The 21,825-nt window shown below is 43.0% G+C and overlaps 1 protein-coding gene across 2 annotated transcripts in view; it reads right to left on the reverse strand.

Moving 5' to 3' along the window:
• PPP2R2C (protein phosphatase 2 regulatory subunit Bgamma) overlaps nucleotides 1–21,470 on the reverse strand; it is a 158,104-nt gene extending 136,634 nt beyond the window's left edge. For both annotated transcript variants that reach the window (XM_066573311.1, XM_066573309.1), the window contains exon 1: nucleotides 21,071–21,470. In XM_066573311.1, coding sequence (XP_066429408.1) covers nucleotides 21,071–21,140 — 70 coding nt within the window. In that variant the 5' untranslated portion in view covers nucleotides 21,141–21,470. The remainder of the gene's footprint in view (nucleotides 1–21,070) is intronic.
• Nucleotides 21,471–21,825: the final 355 nt, after the last annotated feature.

A 21,825-nucleotide genomic window follows, 5' to 3' on the forward strand; every position in this document is an offset into this window, starting at 1 on the left:
CAGTGCAGCTCCAATGTCAGAGGCTATTCTGTATATCTATATTACACTATGCAGGACAGTGCAGCTCCGATGTCAGAGGCTATTCTGTATATCTATATTACACTATGCAGGACAGTGCAGCTCCGATGTCAGAGGCTATTCTGTATATCTATATTACACTATGCAGGACAGTGCAGCTCCAATGTCAGAGGCTATTCTCTATATCTATATTACACTATGCAGGACAGTGCAGCTCCGATGTCAGAGGCTATTCTGTATATCTATATTACACTATGCAGGACAGTGCAGCTCCGATGACAGAGGCTATTCTGTATATCTATATTACACTATGCAGGACAGTGCAGCTCCGATGTCGGAGGCTATTCCCCATATCTATATTATACTATGCAGCGCTGTCATGCATAGTGTAACATAGATATGCAGAACAGCTTCCTACATATCTAATGATATCAATCTACCTGTTTTTACAGAAATCAAAAATAAATAGAGTCTTATTATATAAATGATTCCACAATGCACTTTCCCACCCAAAATAAATAAGAGCTGAGAAGTGTGCAGGTGGCAGGGTAAATTGGATTGGAAAGGGTTAAATGCTGTAGTAGAGGGTCCCACACTCAGAACCCCCTACTATAAACCAGAAGAGACTGCTGTTCTTTACTGGAGACGTTGTCCGGTGTAAAACATCCATTTTCAGATACCCTATCAGGGAATACGGAGTTAGGGAACTTTTATACGGACCGAATATCTGCTAAAATATCGCTAAAACAAACCCCTAAAACAAACATTTTCTGTGCTTGCTTGGATTAGTACACAAGGGTGAGGCACTACTGCACTGAGGTAGGACAGCCCCCATGCAACCCACTTTCTAGAAATACATATTTCTATTTTAGCCATTTCCTTGCAGTGTCTGGAAAAAAAGACAAACAAGCCAGCGGATAGCACTAGACCATTGTTAGCTTCACGCCTCCAGTCACTGACCTAAATAAGTTCATATTCCCTCTGTATGGCCTGTATGTAAATGACTGCAGCTTCCACAGAGTTCTAATCTGGTTGTCTCTATATCCAGGATTAGTTCCACATTTGATGCCAAGAGAGTTCAACCCTCATACATATTTATTGCCTATAAAAAAGACCAATAAGCCCCATCTGAATACATATCTTATGTATACAGCATGCATGACAACTCATAGCAATGCAGCTAATGGAACAGTGGCTACAGAAAGTGAAGATTCTATGACCTGGGATACATGTCCTACTAATTATAGCAGTCCAGATCCATCCAAAATGCTTAAATATAAATAGCGCAGCACAAATCTGCTATTCCACACTCCGGCACGACACTGCCATGTGAGCTCAGTAACAAAGAGAGAGACAACATCCGTCACGCCGCTGCCTCTCCGCCACTGATAAAGCTGCGGTAATTTCCGACCAAGAAATATGGTCTTTGTTGTTAATGAATTCTGCGTGCTGGGAGGATGAACCCTACTCAGGCACAGTTCACAGTATGTTAGATGGATTTATGGTGCGGAGTTTAGTTACTAGATGCAAATGTAGGGGCAGCATAATTAAAGCCTAAGGGCTCACTCACACAAGCGAATGTGCCCTGTGTACAAATACACATACGGTTGTCTGAGTGAGCCTTAATACTGGAGAGTTGCTTTAGCTAGCTTCATCATGTGACATAGAAGGAACATTGTGGTCACTGGTAGTTTTCTTTCTTTGACCAACCAATCAGCAGCTAGTAAGGTCAACTTAATTAATTTTTTTACCGCAAACATTCCATTCCAATACCCTTGTGAAGTTCCTTACACAACTCTCTGCTGTTCCTGTGCCCCCATGTAGGCAGGCCATGCAGTACTTGGCCCAACACTAAGATTGAATCCTATCTTCATCGATATAAGAAAAGAAGAAAGAGAGAAGAAAAAAAAAAGGTATGTGTAGGGTTGGGGTGGGGTGATTAAAAAGAAAAATAAATTAAGAGACGAAAGCAGGTAAGCTTAGTATTGTTAACCTTGCCATTCTAATGGCCCACAAATGTGTCCTATATTCATCCTGCCTAAGAGAACAAGTCTTGGAACTCTGTGGAGGACTCAAATTCTATCCATTGCTGCCATAGTGATAAAAATGTATCTGCTTCTCTAGCATTTTCCGCACACAATTCCTCCATATGGCAAAAATGTATTTTTATAACGTGATGAGTATGAGGTTTGTTTGATGGAAGTGAAGCTATAACTATGTTTTATTGTTCTATTTGCTGTTAAAGTTTATTCCCATTTTATGTTTATTGAAAAAGGTGGCCATTTTTAAAATGGGTGGTGCCGGTGGCTGGCTTCAGTGCTTAGGAAAGATAGTGGACATGGTTAGGTTCGACCTCAGGAGATAAAAAGAAAGAAAGTGGGCTCAGCGGTATTATGCAGCAAGGACAGCATCACTGAGTCAAGAGAGGTAACAAGAGCTGTAAAGGGGGTATGGCTGCTCTGTTTCATTGTTTTTGTGAATTTTACTGTGTAATAGAACTATGGCTTTAAAAAAGAACAGGAACAAAGGAACAGAGCTTAGCAGAAAGAGGAGATGAAAAGTAGTTGAGAGAGGTGCTTTGCGGAGGTTAAAGTAGGTGTAGCTTGTCGGTTGCGACAGCGTCGTGGCATGGTGGCCTTGACACAGTCCAAGACCTGTTGCCTTGTTATGCAGGACAAGGGTTAATGCACCATGTGCAGAGACTGCTGGTGCTGTCTTTCTTTGCTGTATTGATGCATGCTGGATTAGTCATGCCTGGGAGTTGGGGGAGGTGTGGTTATTTAACTGCTCTGCCAGTCCTTAGGTGTGAAGAGCTATATATTCTCACCCCTCCCTTTACTCATCGCTGCCTATTCCGTTCCATGGTGGAGTACCTGGAGTTTGGAGCTCTTCTGTGCTGGGTGTATTGTGACTCGCAGATAAGTTGCTGCGGGTTCCTTTTCAGTTGTATTCCTGCTGTTCATTTCTATTTTGCTTTGCTGTTTGGTTCATCTCTCCAGGGGTTCCTATAGGGACAAACAAGGCCCAGGATGAAGACCGTAGGGGCCGTCTCTATCGAGACGATTACTTCGCTTCTAGGCAGGGACCCTTCACCCCCCCCTGCTAGGTTAGGGCCAGGCTTCCTTCTCTCTGGAATGGTGCTACCGTTCAGCATAGCGTGGTGTGCGGCTTTTTCCAACTGTGTGTATGTGCCCTATCGGCATGCTGAGTGTAATACGCAGGTGTCGCACAGGCTTTACATCTGGGTTATGTATTTCAGTTGTGGTGCACAATGTTCTTCTGTGCATAAATCTATCTACTACAATAGTTGTTAACATCACCCTGTATCCGTGCTGAGCGTGGTGCTTGTGAGCCGCATGCACGTGGCAGCAGGAGTTTCTCCTGGTGTACTGCAGTGTTGCAGATACAACCCTAGTGATGGTTCCCTCAGGGAGAAAGAGATATAGTCTTTGAAAAGCTTGCAGACTGTGCAGAAAGCAACTAGGCTGTGGACAGAGGAAGAAAGGAGTCTCTCCGGGTTTGTGCCACAGGGCTGTAGCAATTGTCCTACGGGCAGTTTTACTCTGATTAACAGGGAAAGATGTATTGAATAATGAAGCCAGTGCAAAGTGTTTCCTCTGTTCCCTCCTCTCTGACAATGCTGAACCCACACTAGTGGGCCTGGAAGTGAGACATCCCCTGGGGTAAAGTTGTTATAGCTATCCCGCGTTAACAGACATAATGACTGTTTAGTTTTACAACTATTGTTTATTGCTGATCCCGGTCAACCAGGCTAGGACTTCGGTTAACAACTGTTCATAAGGACTCTTAAACTCTTTACACAGTACTACTGGCCGAGTCATATCCTGAGAGTGACCAAAGGTTCCAAAGGTACATGATGACCCACTCACACACAGATCTACCAATCCACTGAATCTGCAGCCATCCATTATGTTGGGAGCTACAACACAAGTGAAGATGGGTCTCCACTAAATGTTGATCTGGTACTGGAGGTGAATGCAACTCCACCACATGTAAAGGCAGACCAGCAAAATAGTCGAAGGGCACTTGCCCAGCCCATTGCCTGTACAGCTCAGTTATCAGTCATGAATAATATATAGTCAGCCATAGCAGCTGATATGGAGTCCAGTGAAAGTCAGTACCAAGTCTGGTGGTGAGATCTTGTGAACAAGTACTATCCGGCATTTCCCAAACTCCCTCATAGTTCTGTATGCGCCTGGTCTATCACATTCCGTACAAATCTGAGGATACATCTCCATAGAGGACAACTATCCCAATTGTGTTTACAATGTGAGCTGCAAGCTGTGGAAGGGTGGGTCATGTAATGTCTTCATTAATCAGTCATCTAACATACTGATGACAGAATCATTGCACAGAGATGTTTGTGCGAGAAGATTAGTGGAAGAAGACTTTGGGCCAGGTTCACATAGCGTGATTGAATAGAAAAAAAGCGCAACACAATTATTTTTTTATTTTGTGTTTTAGGAATTGGAATAGTTGCTTATTTTCTTGGGAATATACAATGAAACAATTTATTTCACATTTCTCTTTTGTGTCATTTTTTTAGATAATATTATAATATATCTATGGGATTTGCAGGTTTGTGAATACATCTATGGTGAATGTAACCAATGACCAATGGCGACATATAGAAGAAATGATGTATTCTAAGATGTCTGGGCATAGGGGTGGCCCCTGTGATGAATAACATGTTTCCCTGAAAATAAGACCCTGTCTTATATTAATTTTTCCCGTAAAAGAGGCACTAGGCCTTATTTTTGGAAGATGTCTTATTATACTTACCTAGCAGGCTCAGTCCAGGTTCCTCCCCCTTTGCTCTCTGGGGCTCTGATATGCTTCTTGCAGTCCTCGGTTGTCCACAGAAGATCACGTCCTGGTAACAGGATTCATAAATCCTGCCTCCAGGAAGTGATAGCTCTGATTGACTGCGCAGCGTCTGAGAACCAATCAATGCAGCGCTCGATGAACCAATGTGATCACTGTGATTGGTTCATCGAATCCTTCATCGTTTGGCTGAGCAGCGGACGAAGAACCAATCACAGTCATCACATTGTGGAAGTGGGATTTATGAATTAGCAGAGCCATGGCATTTATTGGCCGATTCATAAATCCCACCTCCACAATGCGCTCAAAAAACCATCAAAGTCATCACTTTCTGGAGGTGGGATTTATGAATCCCGTAACCAGGAATTGATCTTCTGTCAGTGGCCAAGGACTGCAAGAAGTGCATTGGAGCTCTAGAGAAGCAGCAAGAGGAAACTGGAGCAAGCCTGCAGGGTAATGTATTTTGTTTTTTATTGTAATGCAGCTAGGGCTTATTTTTTAGGGTAGGGCTTATATTTCAAGACTCCCCGAAAATCCTGACAAAATGGGACAGGGCTTATTTTCAGGGTAGGTCTTATTGTGGGGGAACTGGGTATTCTTGAGCAGCCATTTTGACTAGGATACAAGGAGTAAATTTAAGAGTATCACAATGTAAGTTAATTAACACGTAAAAACAGTCCACGTATAGTACATACTATATTTATTAGATCAGTCTAGAAAGATGTAAAAAAAATTTCCGAGAAATTGTTGCGATGACAGATGTTTATTAACTCCATCTGAATATCTCTGGAGACAATGTTTTAGTAATCTCATTACAGGCACTTCTGTATCTCAATGAATAATGATGTGCAATATTGTATGGAAAATATTGTAGCTGTAGATCAGAAGACAAGTCAAAAATATGGATCCCAATGCATTCGAGATACTTAAAGATTTGCTGAGGATTAGAAAAACATGGCTGCTTTATTCCAAAAACAGTGTCACATCTGTTCACAGGTTGTGTGCTTTTTGCGGCTTAGCCTCATTCACTTCAGTGGAGCTGAGCTGCAGTAATAGACACAACCCCTGACAGGTGTGGTACTGTTCCTAGAAGAAAGCAGCCATGTTTTTCTAATCCTGTAGAATTCTGTTATTCGAAGAGCACCATATGTTCCTTTTCCAGCCTCTTAAAGCGACCCTCTGGTTTTGGAATAAATTTCTGTCTCGCAACCGGAGGCTGTGGTATATATGGAGGCCGTTGTTCTTCTCTGCCGATGTCCCTCTGATCTGCTAGTTCGGGGTTCAGTTTTCAGCCGTCCAACATGGCAGCTGCAATTTTCTAGCTACCTAATGCACACTACGCACTGCTCTTTGATTGGCCAGTATCGATCTCGAGACTTGCGCTGGTTAATTAGAGAACAAGTATAATGCATTGGTAGTCTTACAGTATCAAAGCATTGTGGGGATTAGGTAGTCTTAAAATTGCACTGGCCATCTTGCATGGCTGAAAATGATCCCAGAAGCAGTGGATCAATGGGGCATTGGCACAGGAGTTCAACAGTAGGTATCATAACTGCCCCCTTCAGTCCCAGGACAAGATTTTTTTAGGCAGATGAAGACAATGGGGTGTATGTACTATAACCCTTGTGCCAGAATTGAGGCGTGAAAATGTCCCAATTTTAAAATGAGTGTGAAAATTCCAACTTTTTAGGGGTTTATGCTGGGCTGCATCCCTTTTTTTTGGGTGGGTGGGGCTGGCATTAGTAGGCGTGGTCACTCGCTGCCTTGAGTGCATTGTGAAGTTCTCACTAAGAAGTATTATTGGGGACTGTAGGCACCTAATGATTATACTGTGAAATTGTTTGTTCTTCCCGTTGAAATGTTATTATTTAAGTACTGAGTCAGCCATTGCATGAGAGGTGACCGACGCAGCATGAACATGGCAGAAAGAGAAGAGCGAGTGTCTCCCTTAGGGAAGAAAGGTGGCAGCAGGAGGAGAAGAGAGCGGAGCTGCGCCAGGAGCCCTATGGGCATGAGCAAGTGTCACTGCTGCCGACGCCGATTGTAAATCACTAAGTCCTAAGGATTAATTGAGCCTGTTGTTGGTCTGCTGTGTCTGGAAGTAGACCCCGCCAGTCTGGTGGGCAAAAAGCCTGCGTGAATTTTAGATGCTGTTTCAAAAAATTGGAAATGTTTGAACATCAAGAGGTATGTCTCGTCTTCGTCTACCATAGTTCTGGTTGAGAACAGTTACCCAGTCAATATTCCCCAGCAAATGAACTATATAACAGCCCATCAAATTGACTATAATTCAAATATTTGCGTAAATTATAGCTGAAACCTAAGGCAGCTTGCAGCTGTCGTAGGTTTCGGTCAGGAGCATGGATGTGACATCAGATGCAACAAATGTATTTTACTTATACTGGTGTTTTATACGCTGGTCTAAGTAAATATGGCTCATTGTGTTACGGCCCAAGAGTGACTACGACTTCTGTACACTCTAGCTACACCCATTTTTGTGGTGCTACTCTACTTTCATATGGAAACAATTTATGGAATTCAGCTAAGTCCAGTCAACGGCGAAAATGGGGCTACCCAAAAGAGAAGAGCAGCAGTTGCTTTACATTTCTCGTGGCTTCCATGTCGGCCATAGATAGAATGCAAACGGCTGTAAACAGTGGTTTAGTGTATACTCTTCTAATGAATGCATAGGACAATGGCAGTGAAGTGAATGGGAGAGAGCTGCACTACCAAACCCGTTCATTAAGCAATGGATGCCATTTTTATATATAGATTACAGAACACAATTTGCAGGGCCTCTTTTATCTAGGGCTCGCACCCTAACTGAATTGCTGTTTTACTTTCCCCTTGCAAAAAAAACCCCGGCCCATGAACAGAGGCTTAAGTGATAGGAAGACTTATCAACAGTATGCTTTCCTAAGTGATGGCTAACTATTTCTAGTCCTAATGGTGTGCGCATCCAACGTCCCAGGTGAGGCCAGCCTCACTTACAGTTTGATGAATAGGAGTTGCCGTTTCTACTGAGCCAAGCAATCCTTTAGCGTTGACAGAGTCAGTAGCGCCACTGCATGTCATTCCTGCTCCTTTCTGTCCCTGGCAGCACTGTCTGCTGCTTCTTCAGCCTCCATCTAGAGCCAACTCAGCTCTTTCTGCCTTTCCTACCACCATTGCACAAAATCTATGAAATGCATCAGTCCTGAGACCATGAATAAAACATTTAATGCTGGTACTATGGGTGCATGTGGGTGATATTGCTCCTTACATTTTCTCTCCATGTTATTTGCAAATGAAACCTAATATAACTGCATACATTACTGTACTTTACTCCACATGAGCCTGGTGTGCGGTGCTTTAGTTCTGCCAAACAAAGCAGTTTATTTAATTGCTGTAACAGGAGATGAGGGATCAGGGTGACACGGGCTACTTCCAGTCAGAAGCTGATGGAGAACTATCACATGGAGGACTGAGATCACCCTGGAAAAACCACTGCTGTAAATGCTGCAAGGACTAGGAGCTAAAAACAGATATTGATGATATTGATTGGCAGAATGATATCATCACTGTCTGCCTTGTCCTTGATGTGGAGTGTGGTGACTATTGGATTACAGGCATGAATATGTAGATGTAGAAGAGCTGAGGTTGTAAGATACTATATAACCCTCCGGTTCACAATGAAAATGTTACATTAAATGTGGAATATATAGTAAATATACCTGGTGTCCTTTTCTTCTCTCTGGCCCCGCTTCTTCATTTATCTAAAAAGACTACCAGGTTCTCAGGCATTGCTTTGATGGTCTAAGCCACCGCATTGGGAAGGACCAGTGCTGTGTCCATGAAAGAAATGTTTGTTTCATCTGATTGCAGAGAGAAATAGGAAATAACACTGCTACATCTATATTTGTGTGTCTATGGTCTAAGGTTTTTGATTGAACTGGATATCACCCAGGCACCCCATAATCCGGGCCTTGCCATTCAAAACATGGGCAGATATAGAGTTGCCACCTTTTCTCTCCAAAAAAAATATCATCCAAGGTAAAAAAAAAAAGAGGTGTGGTCATCAATTGATCAGTGGGTGTTCATCGCTTGGGATCCCCGTCGATCAGCTGATCGCCAGGCCTGCTGTCAGTTTGGACAGCATTGGAAGCAGATAGCAGTGTCAGCATGCCTGTGATCAGGATGGTTACTACAGGTACAGCTCCCACTGAATTTAAGAGCTCCCTCTACAAGTATCCAACATACATATCTCAGCAGATAACCTGCATAGTATCTGCTCTGTATACACTGCAGAGATTTTACTGCCACTGGTCTCCCAGTAGAAATTTCGGCCACACCAATAACTTACCAGGCTAGTGACAACCCTAGAAGGTGGGAATGGGACTTTGAGCAGGAAGTGACAGGAAGCAGAGGGAGTAAAGGGGCAGCTACGCAGAGAATGGAGGAAGTAGGAAGTAGTTTCTCCTGGCTGATGCTGCAGAAACGCAGTAATTGTCTTATGGAGGAGTTCTCCTCCAGTAAGTTGAAAAAGTAATACCAAAAAGTGAATTCACAGTGAAACGAACCCCATTCCCTCTCTTCTAACAATGTTGACTTGCCCGAAAAATATTCATCCCTGGCAACCAGACACAAACTGTTGTTGACCCTGGCAACTGAGTATGAATCTTCGTTATTTGACCGGTAACGTGGAATACCAGAACTGTTCCTGTTGGCAGCCGCCAGTTCCTACTTCAAGGCTGGCCCTCTCATATACTGATTTGGATCAAGAGTCCCTGATGTTCTATCTGCCCATACAGGAGGACTAGAGGACCATAACTTCACTTATAAAGCTCAGTCTGCTGCTCCCTGTTACAGACATATGTCCGATTCTCACCTGTCAGGCTGTCTTCGACCCAGAGAACTGGGGAAGCCCTGTGCTTGCTACCTTGCCCCTTTCTTACCTGGGCCCTATGGGCATAAGGGGATCATGGGTAAGCATTTTCTAAGCTTGGCAAGAGTTGAGTAGGCAGTTAGATATGAGAAATAGATAGATAGAGAGATAGATAGATAGATGTGAGATAATAGATAGATAGATAGATAGATAGATAGATAGATAGATAGATAGATAGATAGATAGATAGATATGAGATAGATAGATGTGAGATAATAGACAGACAGATAGATAGATAGATAGATAGATAGATAGATAGATAGATAGATAGATAGATAGATAGATAGATAGATGTGAGATGATAGATAGATAGATAGATAGATAGATAGATAGATAGATAGATAGATAGATGTGAGATAATAGATAGATAGATAGATAGATAGATAGATAGATAGATGTGAGATAATAGATAGATAGATAGATAGATAGATAGATAGATAGATAGATAGATAGATAGATAAGTAGACAGATAGATATGCTATAGATAGATAGATAGATAGATAGATAGATAGATAGATAGATGTGGTGTAATGTCTCCACAATACTGGTATATAACACATTCATATCTCACTCTACTTATTAACAAGCAGTGGATGTGTGTGGGTTCTTCTCATATACAGCTGTTTTGTCTCCATCTACCACTTTTCTCACTGCACTTTCTTCTCTATCTGTTCATATACGTCATATCAGACAATACCTCACTCTTCGAGAAAGTCTCCCCGCAGTGCTCGGGCTGGTAAATCATGCTGGGAGCGGATGTGCGGCTCAATTACATCTTGAAGGTCATGAATTACCTAGTTGTGACCAGGGTATATAACCAGTGCAATAATTTCCCTATTACATTACAGATTCTCCAATAGCTACCGTATTATGTGGAAGAACAATTCTTATAATAGAGCAAGATAAATTATTGTACATTGCCATCAGCAGAGTGCAGGCCACCTCTTGTTGTCTCTGTCTATGTGCAACCAGGCACAGGCTTTTATAAGTCAATGAGTCTATGTCTGCCGGCATATGCTACAAGGGATTTGACCTCCCTGCAGCTGCCTTGCTCTGTTATAATTTGTCTGATATGCAATGCCCTGGTTAGTCATATTTGGATAAACACTTAGGAGCAGATTTCTCAAACTTAACAGAAAAACTGTCTTTGATGCCCATAGCAACCAATCACAGTGCAGCTTTCATTAAAAAAAACTGCTGTGGTAAATTGCAAGCTGCACTGTGATTGGCTGCTGTGGGTGACAAAGAATTTTTCTTTTAGACTAGTTAGATAAATCTGCCCCATATGCTGTGTGTGTATACTGGGTTTTTGAGAAAAGGGTATAGTCCTAAGAAAATGCTGGCTTCTTTGAAAGAATGTAATATAGTCTGGTTATAGAAACAGAGGGGGGCAACATTTACTAGCAAGAGTTGGTTCTGATCATACAGTGCAAACTAGTCATTTAGGGCCTTTTCACACTACGGTTGTGCTTATATTTTTTTGGCAGTGAAAAACAACTGCGGTGGCTCAGCTGTTAGCACCGCTGCCTTGCAGTGCTGGAGTGGTAGATTCAAAGGTGTGGTGTTTTTCAAAGTTCATGCTGTCCTTGATGAGATTTTAACTAGGACCCCAGCGAGGCATATTCATTTAAGAGGCATTATTATGCGGAAAGCTTACAGATTAGAGATGAGCGAGCATACTCGCTAAGGACAATTGCTCGATCGAGCATTGTCCTTAGCGACTATTTCCCCGCTCGGAAGAAAAGGCTTGGCTGCCGGCGCGGGTGAGAGGTGAGTTGCGGCCATGAGCAGGAGGGAGCGGGGGGGGGGGGAGTGAGGGAGAGATCTCTCCTCTGTTCCTCCCTGCTCTCCCCCGCCCGCCGCCGGCAGCTGAATCTTTGCTCCCGAGCGGGCAGGTACTCGCTAAGGGCAATGCTCGATCGAGCAATTGCCCTTAGCGAGTATGCTCACTCATCTCTATTACAGATGCTTTCCATTTGACTTCAGTTTTTAATAAAACTGGATCAGTAAAAAAAAAAAAACACTAGGCGCTTTCGCACGGGTGAACTATGCGGCAACAAGTGGAAAATTCTGTATCAAAATCCACATGCGTCCGTGCAAATTGTAATGCGGAATTGAAACTGCCTTAATTCTTCTGGCAATTTTGCCTCAATATCCACATTTAAACATGCTGATTTTCATGTGGATTTCCGAAAACAGCAGATTCAGCTACATGTTGATGTCCATATTACGGTCAACTTCCAGCCTATGTGAAAGCACAGTCAGAGCTCAGGTAAGAGGGTATCGGATGCTTTTGTAATGAGCAGTGCAGCTATGTTGGTTGGACATGATCAGAACAAGACAGCCTGAAGGTGTAAATACGAATGTTTCAATGCACTGTCAGCAAAAATCTTGAAAGCTCTCAAGAATCCAAAAACAAACTATATCAGAAAGCTGCATAACTTTTCATAGTAAAGGCTTTCGGTTGGACAGCTCTCTAGTCTAAAGCAATTACACGGATGACACCTTTATTGCCGTTACCCCTACATTTTCTTGGTATTGTAAATAGGCCACATTATCTGTTCCTATTAGACCTCATTATGAAGTTTGTGCTAACAGTAATTAGCTTATTAGTAGCAGTAGCCTAATGACGCCACTCCAACTGTTCTTGCCTGAGGCTTACTTGCAGTACCAACAAAACGGGGGCAGTAGATATGGAAAATATCCTCTGAAGAGTAGTGAAGAACATATTAAAAGGTTTACAGTCAAAGCCCATTAGGGTTGTCTAACCCTATTAGGACACCTGGATGTCATCGAGGGGTTAACAACCTGCGGCAAAAGGTCTAACCTCTTCTTTTACACTTGCAGAATTTGCAATATGATTGGATTTTTCTTAAAATATTATTATGCAATATAAAGTGGTTTGAAGTCAAATCAATATGGCCAGTGGCCAATAGATATTGTAGCAAGCAGTTCAATAATATCCAGAAGGATATTGCATTAACTTAGTGATATACAGTAAGTACATTGCATCTTCACCAAAATCCATTGAAAAACTAAAAAAATTAGGTGAATACCAGAAGCTGAGATCCGTACTGCTGTTTGCAAAGTCTTAGGGGTGAAGGGCTTCAAATGAACAGCCAACTATTATTGGACATGTCGTTTTCACCAGGGAGAAGGCCACTCTTTGTTAGCAACTCTCTGTTCTTGATAATATAGGAGAGTCGCAAGAAAAGACACCCTTTATGATGTCTTTATGTTCTAATAGGGCATACACTATTCTACCAAAAGTAATTGGACACGTGAGCAAGTATCAAAAGTAATATTTATTTACATATACTAATACTTATTGGGGCCTCCTTTGGCCTTAATGACATCAGATCATCTCCGTGGCATACTTTCTACTAACGTCTGATACACTTCAGCTGGTTTTTCCCTCCAATCATCCTGTAAATGTCTGACGAGTTCTCCCAAAATTGATGTATCGGCCATTTTACAACGGTGCAAGGAGTGTCATCATTGGTCAATTGAGCAATGAAAGAACGTTCTATGAAGTGACGAATCACGCTACTCCATTTTCAAATCAGATAGACATACCTGGGTGTGGAGGATGCCTGGGGAACACCTATTGCCTGAGTGAGTTATGCCAACAGTTAAGTTGCTGTATGGTATGGGAATGTTTTACATGGAATGATCTTGGTCCATTGGTTGTAGTGGCAAGAACCATGAACACAGAAATGTACCTTTACATTCTAGACAATAATGTGCTGTGGACAATATGACAATACTCTGGGAATGGTCAGCATACTTCCAAAAAGATAGCGCACCTTGTCACAAATCCACTGCTGATTTACGTTGGTTTGAGGATATGCATGTTCCCCGATTGGATCGGCTGCACAGAGACCCAACCTGAACCCTACTGAACATCTTTAGTTTAAACTGGAATGTCAGGTCAGGAAATATGAACAGCGTCCATCTTCCTTGAGATGTTTGCAGGATAAATGAGTCCTGACCTGAACCCTACTGAATATCTTTAGTTTGAACTTGGATGCCGAGTCAGGAAATATGAACAGTGTCCCTCTTCTTTGAGAGAACTTGCCAGACGTTAGTGTATCAGATGTTAGTAGATAGTATGCCATGGAGAGTATCCAATGTCATTAGAGCCAAAGGAGGCCAACTACGTATTAACAAATGTAAATAAATACTAATTTTGATTCATTCAGAAGGAGAAATACAACTAGAATCACCATTAAATATTCTTGTGCAAAAACATCATGTAATTGGTCTGTCTAAAATGGCTGAAAGATTGAAAGATTTAGCGATCTATTTGCATAAATGGCCATTAACACTTTATTATCTTCATTTGCATGTAAAAGGACCTCCATGAGTTGTTTGCTGAGCCCAGTGTTTGTTTAAACTCATACCCAGCTGTGCAAACAGCTGCCCATACATTCAAGTGTTCTCCTCGCGACTAGTGTAAACATGCCGTGGGGAGAACACCATGCAGTCTATTGAAAGATGAATGAAATACATTTTTAAAAAATCAAGCATCTGGAAGGAGTTGTCTGAATCAAATGAAACTTTCTCTGTGTGATTGTAACATTGATATAAGTGATTACATATCAGAGCAAATGGAGAATTTATTGTGGAAAAATGAACACATGAAGGGAGGCTCTAGTACCCTGTTATACTACCTCTAGCTTGGATACAAGATGTGATACGGGGGGCATGGAGGTTCTAGTACCCTGTTGTACCGCGTCTAGCTTGGATGTAAGATGTGATACGGGCAGGCGTGGAGGCTCTAGGACCCTGTTGTACTGCCTCTAGCTTGGATACAAGATGTGATACGGGCAGGCGTGGAGGCTCTAGTACCCTGTTGTATCGCCTCTAGCTTGGATACAAGATATGATACAGGCAGACATGGAGGCTCTAGTACTCTGCTGTACCGACTCTAGCTTGGATACAAGATGAGATACACGCAGGCATGAAGGCTCTAGGACCCTGTTGGGTCGCCTTTTAGCTTGGATACAAGATATGATACGGGCGAGCATGGAGGCTCTAGTACCCTGTTGTACTGTCTCCAGCTTGGATACAAGATGTAATACAAGTGGGTATGGAGGCTCTAGTGCCTTGGGGGCCATCTCTAGCTTAGATACAAGATCTTAAATGGGCGAGCATGGAGGCACACAGGTTCCGTATGGTATATTGGTTCAGATTTGCAGTAACTGAGCCTCTAGATTGTTCAAATTCATAGGCTGTCGAACTTGGCAACCCAGATGGTACATCTCCTATTGGTGATAAATCTACCGACCGGGCAGCCACGGAAGTGTGACAATGTTGTGGAGACATTCCTGTGACCCCCTTGTGTGTGCGGCCAAGCATTATCCTGCTGGAAAATGCATCTTGGAAGCCACCATGAGAGGAACACATGTGGCTGCAGGATGTCCTGAACATATCGCTGAGCTGTCATTCTCCCTCGTACCACAACTAAAAGGGACTGTCATGTGCGATGGTGCCCCGGCCAGACCCTCACACCAGCAGAGGGCAGTGTCCATCTCCACAGCAAAGGCAGTATTGAGGCGCTCACCCCTAGGTCTCCAGACACGAATACTAGAAACTAGTGGAAGCTCCACCCCTGCCAGGGATACAGCAGTGGTTTGCATGTATAGGGGCACTAAGCCCCGTTCCCTTCATGATGTCACCACTAGACAGACAGCCAGTTAGAAGGAACTCTGGTCCTACAAAAAAAAGTTTTAGCTGCGCCACAAGCTGGAGAGCACAGGGCACAGTGTCTGTGAGGAGTAGGTGCTAAAGAGAGCAGCAGTGACTGTCACAAGTGAGCAGAGGTGCTGCTGGGAGTGCTACCAGGAGGGGTGGGGCAGTCTGCAAGTGAGTGCTGTGACTCAGGGAGGGGAGCAGCTTTGAGACCAGAGACAGAGAGAGTGGGATTGTGCTACAGATCAATGGATCAATTCAAGACCAAAGATGACACTAGAGAATCTGTTGACAACAACCTGTAAGTGAGGCTGGCCTCAGTAAAACTGCTGGGTGTGCACACCCCTAGGGATGATACTTAGCAGGCCAGCTATAAGAAGAGCTAGCATTGAGGACACTAAGGCCGCCTGCAGACGGCCAGGTCAGATCCCGATACGGTCCCGTGCCCCTGCAGAGTTGCGGCTCACCAGCTCCCGGCGTCCTCCGTCTCTGCTATGCACCGGCTGCCAGGCAGCCGGCGCATGCGCAGAGCGGAGCCAGCCCAGCAGTGCTAACATTTCTGTGTGGGCCTCTGCGAGACCCGCACAGAAATAGAACATGCTGCGATTTGTTTTCCACGTGCGTTTTCACACGGACAAATTGCGGCTGTGTGCATAGGATTGCATTTTTCAATGCACGGGTGGAAATTCTGCAGGAAATCCCGCTGCAGAATTTCCACCTGTGTGCAGGGGGCCTAGCAGTGTGTAAAATCCAGGTTATGGGCTGTGGTATTTAAAGAGACACTGAGCCTAGACACAGGAACTAGTTTTCTAAAAGAATCTGCCTTTATATAGTTAGGATATGCCACAACATTATGATCAACCTATGCAATTGCACTAATCCCAAGAAAGACAAAACTTTTTCCCTGCACAGCACCTCTTCATTTATTCCAGGCATAGCACTGTACATTTTGTGGTGGCAGTGTCGGGTATTGCTGCTCAATGCAACTGACTTGAATGGGGCTGTGGGTATTCTTACACGACTAGATTGTAGTTGCGTATTCCCCACACATATTTTGCGCACTTAATGCGTTGTAGCAAGCAGCTATAGACTTACATTGTGCCACTCACACATAAATAGCAGCATGTTCTATCTTGGCGTGTCGTACATGCGACTGGCGGCCTGCAGCAAGCACGCAAAGTTCATTGCATTCTTGTTGCGTGACCTGTGCTTGTATCCCATTGGCAGCACACAGCAGAAGATGGCATTCTGAGCCCAGCCTGAGCTGCAGAAAGTCCACTTAACTGATGAAAATACCATCAGAGATTGAAGAGCAGGCTTCAGCGCCACAGATCCTTCAAACAGCTGATTGGTGGGGTGTCAGAAAGTAGACTTGCAGCAATCTCTTAAAGATAGGTCATCAATATTTAAGTCTCAGGAAACGTTTTTAAAATCCCCCATAATTTGATATTGATGACCAATCCTAAAGACTGAAATTGATCAGTAATAATGCATAGACTAAACAAACTGATAAACTAATAACAGTGATCAATCACAATAAAAGAATATAAAAAATGGAATGTTGACCATCCAATCTCATGTGGTGGTGGGGGGGGGGGCATATGTACACCATTCTCTCCATTGGAGTTACAGAAGGAGTTGAGCAAGTACAGGTAGCAGCTTAGCATCTGGTTAATTGTGCATATGCTAATAATACACACATGTAAAGCAAAAATTGTGTGGTGCTGTGATAGCCAGAAAAATCTATGCTAAATACTCTTGTATAAAAAAGCTAAAAGTATTAGAGGTGATACCTTTATTGGCTAACCAGAAAAATATATGCAAGCTTTCAAGGCTACTAGGCCTCTCCTTCAGTTTGGTGTGACAACTGCTTGAAGAAGAGGCCTAGTAGTCTCAAAAGCTTGCATATATAATTTTTTCTGGTTAGCCAATAAAGGTATTACCTCTATAATACTTTTGTCTTTTTTATACAAGAGTATTTAACACTTTAAATACCCCAAATAGTAGTAGCCTGTTTAAGGGTTTCCTGACAGTTAACATTGCTAACTTTTCATGTGACCATATTTGCCGGCTTTTCATGTGACCGCTCATTTCCAAATGGAAGAAGAAATCGATAAACATATAATGAACAGCAATATAATACTTGGTGATGTTGAGGCTTCTTACAGCGACTCTCTGACCGATCGAAAAGCTTTCCAAATGAGGCTAGATGCAACATACCCTTTAGTTCATTGTATCAGATTGCAATGGCTATTTAGGGGGTCTTGCAATCTGATACAATGAACTAAAACTAAAGGGTATGTTGCATTTAGCCTCATTTGGAAAGCTTTTCGATCGGTCAGAGAGTCGCTGTAAGAAGCCTCAACATCACCAAGTATTATATTGCTGTTCATTATATGTTTATCGATTTCTTTTTCCATTTGGAAATGAGTGGTCACATGATCATTTCCCCAGGCGATACGAGACTGTCACTGGTTAGGTTAGAGAAGCCAGATGTGTGAGGATCAGTGATCATTGGGGCAGCTTCATTCTAAGATAGGGTCATCCAGGTAGGACATTGCATTTAAAGTGATACACTCAAGAAAAATTAGCCACATCCCCTGCTGAAACATGCAAGTGGCAGTGGGGGATGTAGCATCACACAGAGTGGAAGGGTTGCTAAAGGAATGGTACGATGCCCAAAACTAACCCTACAGAGCTAATGTACCTTGTGGTTCTTGAAAGTGTCACTTTAAAAACTGAAAAGGTTGTGAACAACCAGTTCCAGTATAGGCCTTCCACTGTCTGTTGGCTGTAATGGTGTAGACCTCTTGGGCACAACTCCGTATCTGAAATCTTCACAGTCTGATGCCTTAACAGACCACATATGAAGGTACAGGAGACATTCCAATAACAACATTATATTATCCATTGTATGGAGTAATACCCCTTTAAGTTTCATTATCATATGTGCATGCATGAAGTTGAAAGCGCACTGTAAATGACGTGACAGAGCAGTAACTGGGCTGGGCGAGTTTATGCTAAAAACTGTGGCCAGAGGAGACAGTCCGAGCTGCCCACCGGACCAGACAGCAGGCATCTGCATGCAGCACGGTAAGGTTTTAAAGACGGTTTTTCCAGGTATGGTTAGACATGGGACAATTACAAACTTATATTTGGAAAGACCTGTTATTCAGTAGTCTGTTTAGTAGGGTTAAAACCATTGATAAGTCAAATAAGACCTACAATATGCAAGACAGAGATCACAAGGCTAAAACTGCAAGACGTGACTTTCATATATTGTTTAGTCATGCAACTTTTCCACTTGAGTTATTGAGTGAATGACAAAAGTAAACTGCCATGATCCCTATTCTGTTCTGAAAAGCAACTGGCAAGAAACAACTGAAGTTGCATTTAAGTGGCAGCCAGCATCTAATGTACTTCAGTGTGATCTAGTTTGCAAGTCAATACATTGCTATGGGTGCGACCAGTGTCACAATGAAGTAGCTTGGGCCCACTGGATGAAATGATTCTGAGGGCCCACCATTCAGCTGTATAGAACATGTGCACAAACACTTTAAATGGCACAGAATACCAGGCTGCTACTACTGCATAAGGCATTGTGAGCAATAAAGACTAGTACGTTAATAGGTTAACGGGGTTGTTTCAATGATAAACCATGGAGTCCATATGCCCAATGATATTGTGGACTTCATGGAGGGAATACTGCCCTTCATGAGCCAGAATCAAGAGTGTCTCCCACTTTGGCAGAACCAGAATGGCTATTGTGTAGTGCTCTTATACAGTCACACATGGCTCTTCTCTTATAGTCACTGTTGCCTTGCAACACTGCAGTTCCGGAGTTTGAATCCAACCCAGGCCAACATCTGCATACAGTTTGTTTGTTCGCCTACTGGAAGGTAGCATTCCTGCAAGTCAATGTCAGACCTTTTCACAGGCCTGGGAAAGACTCTGTACCAGCATAAGCCTGAATAGGAATTTCTCCTTCAGGTTGAGGGTGACTAATACTGGGGCAGAGAAGAGGTCTGTTTTCATTGTTGGGGACCAAAGTCCCTAAACAGTCTGTCTGTGCATGATTATCCTTTCCTTCTGTTGGAGACTCTGTCTTATATTCCCAGTCATTGTTACACAGCCTGTGAAAAGCTGTGACAATGACTTGTAGGAATGCTACCTTCCAAAAGGTGGTGCTGTAGAGGCATTTGTTCCATCTTACCATTTGCATATTTCCCAGAGGAGTATGCATGGCCTTATAAGTCTTCTCACACCTCCTTAAGGTTGCTCTCCTTAAGGAGAAACGATACCAATCCTAATCTCCGAGAAAGGCGAAATTAGATTGCGAGCCCCAGTGAGGACAGGGACTGATGTGAATGGTGTGAGTATCTGGACAGTGCTAAAGAACACGTTGGCGCTATACAGTCAATAGGAAATGAATAAACGAAATAGGTCATTTGTAAATTAACCCCCCAAAAGATGATAAGCCCTCAAGTATTAGTAAATCACATTATAGTTATAGAACCTGAACCCAGCAAAGGACACTCTGGTACTCTAATGGGCCAGTGTGGCCTTGAGTTGCAATTACAACACAACTCCATAAGGTACATGACGGCTTCTGTCTGCTGCATGATTGCTTCTGAAGACCTTGCTAGACAATATTGATTGGCCACAGTAATAAAAAAAATTAAACCGGCCACCAGAGTGGTCTACAGGAATAAGTCCCATCCTAAATTAAGGTATTGTAAACATATGAAGAAGAATATTCATCCCGTCTGAATACTCCCATGTATAGGACCATCACCTCATACATGTAGGGGAGTCATAAGGTTTTTTTTTCATGTTATCCTGGTAATTTTAATTGCGTTAAATCCTCAACCCACACATCTCCTCTTTTGCTGCAAACTGCAAGTCAGAACCGATGCTGTCCTTGAGTAGTTAAATTGCACCCTGGGGATTTCTACCTTCTCCAAGACTGGTGTCAAGAACCTATAGATTTACATTCTCCTTGCAGCCTCATATTTTATTCCCAAACGCTGCCTAATCTGAAATGCGCCTCTCAAGTTACTGCCGGCTAATGTTGTTTCATCGAGATTATAGATACAATGTCTTCTGTAAACTAGAAACAGTTACAAAAGACCAAAGCTAAACAATAAACAAATAGAACGCACGATGTACTACAAAATACACACCAGGCTTATATAACAACGTATCTAATAACCACACATATATATTTACTCCTCCCTCCCAACAAGGAGTCCTATAGAAGGCCACAATAATACGGTTCTGTCTATAATTAATTCTAATTCACTTAAAGGATCACTATGACAACATGTATCAAGCCTAAATGGAATCGCACTGTAACCTGCCGTGATCTCCTCTCCTACTAAATACAATGTCTGCAGTAATTAACCCCTGAAGAACTAGACGGGATTAGATACCTATTTGTACTGTAGCCCCCACCACCCCCCGATAATTCATCTATTTCAGGACAAGACATAGACACAATAACACATGTGGGTATGGGATTTAGAGTACACACAAGGTGGGGGTGGCACAAATATGGGTACAGTTAGTAATAAGAATTGGGGAATCTACCTTCAGTCACATAGTTGTGGTCCCGAAGAAAGCTGTGGTTAATTTTCCGTGTGTCTACGTCCTCGCCCATGGATTACTCAGCATGCCTATCCGCAATGGACTACTGATGGAATCACCAGAGGTCGTCACAAGAGCAACATCCATACTGCCACAAGCTAGCAGAGGAAGGGAGCACAGTCTGCCACTGAGCCCAGCATCAGCATCATCTTGAGAGCCATGCAAGAAAGAACAGGGCACAATACACCACTTGCTTGCTGGTTGTTAGTAGTATTATTAGTGGGTCTTGTCCTCTTGGGCCCTGCCGGCTGCAGCTGCTGGTGCCAACCCAATGCTAAATGAGGCCACTGCAGCAAAATAGCAGTCAGGAGATAAGAAAACAGTGTGTGACTTGCTGTTTGGAGCTGATCTGCTACTGCTGTCATATGCTTCTGCTGCATCACAGCATGCCCCTCCCCAGCAGCTTGTTCTAGCCCAACCACACCATCAGATCTCTGGCTGCATGTGCGGCTGGAAAGTCAGGAGAAAAATGTCACTGCAGGCAATGCACAGTGGTTTGTATGGGTATAGATAACACCATGGGAGTGCTTTGTGCATGCACGCTGCAGATCAGAGTCAGTCTGCTGCTATCTGCAAGACTAAACTGTGTAAAGTTGGACAAAGGTAGATGAAATGAGATTGTATTCATGCATTATTGTATATGTACTTTGCAAAGAGACGTTACACAAGAGCTTTATACATTTCTGGATAGGAATCGA

This window comes from Eleutherodactylus coqui, chromosome 7 (genome assembly GCF_035609145.1).
Source record: "Eleutherodactylus coqui strain aEleCoq1 chromosome 7, aEleCoq1.hap1, whole genome shotgun sequence".
NCBI classification, from domain to species: domain Eukaryota; kingdom Metazoa; phylum Chordata; class Amphibia; order Anura; family Eleutherodactylidae; genus Eleutherodactylus; species Eleutherodactylus coqui.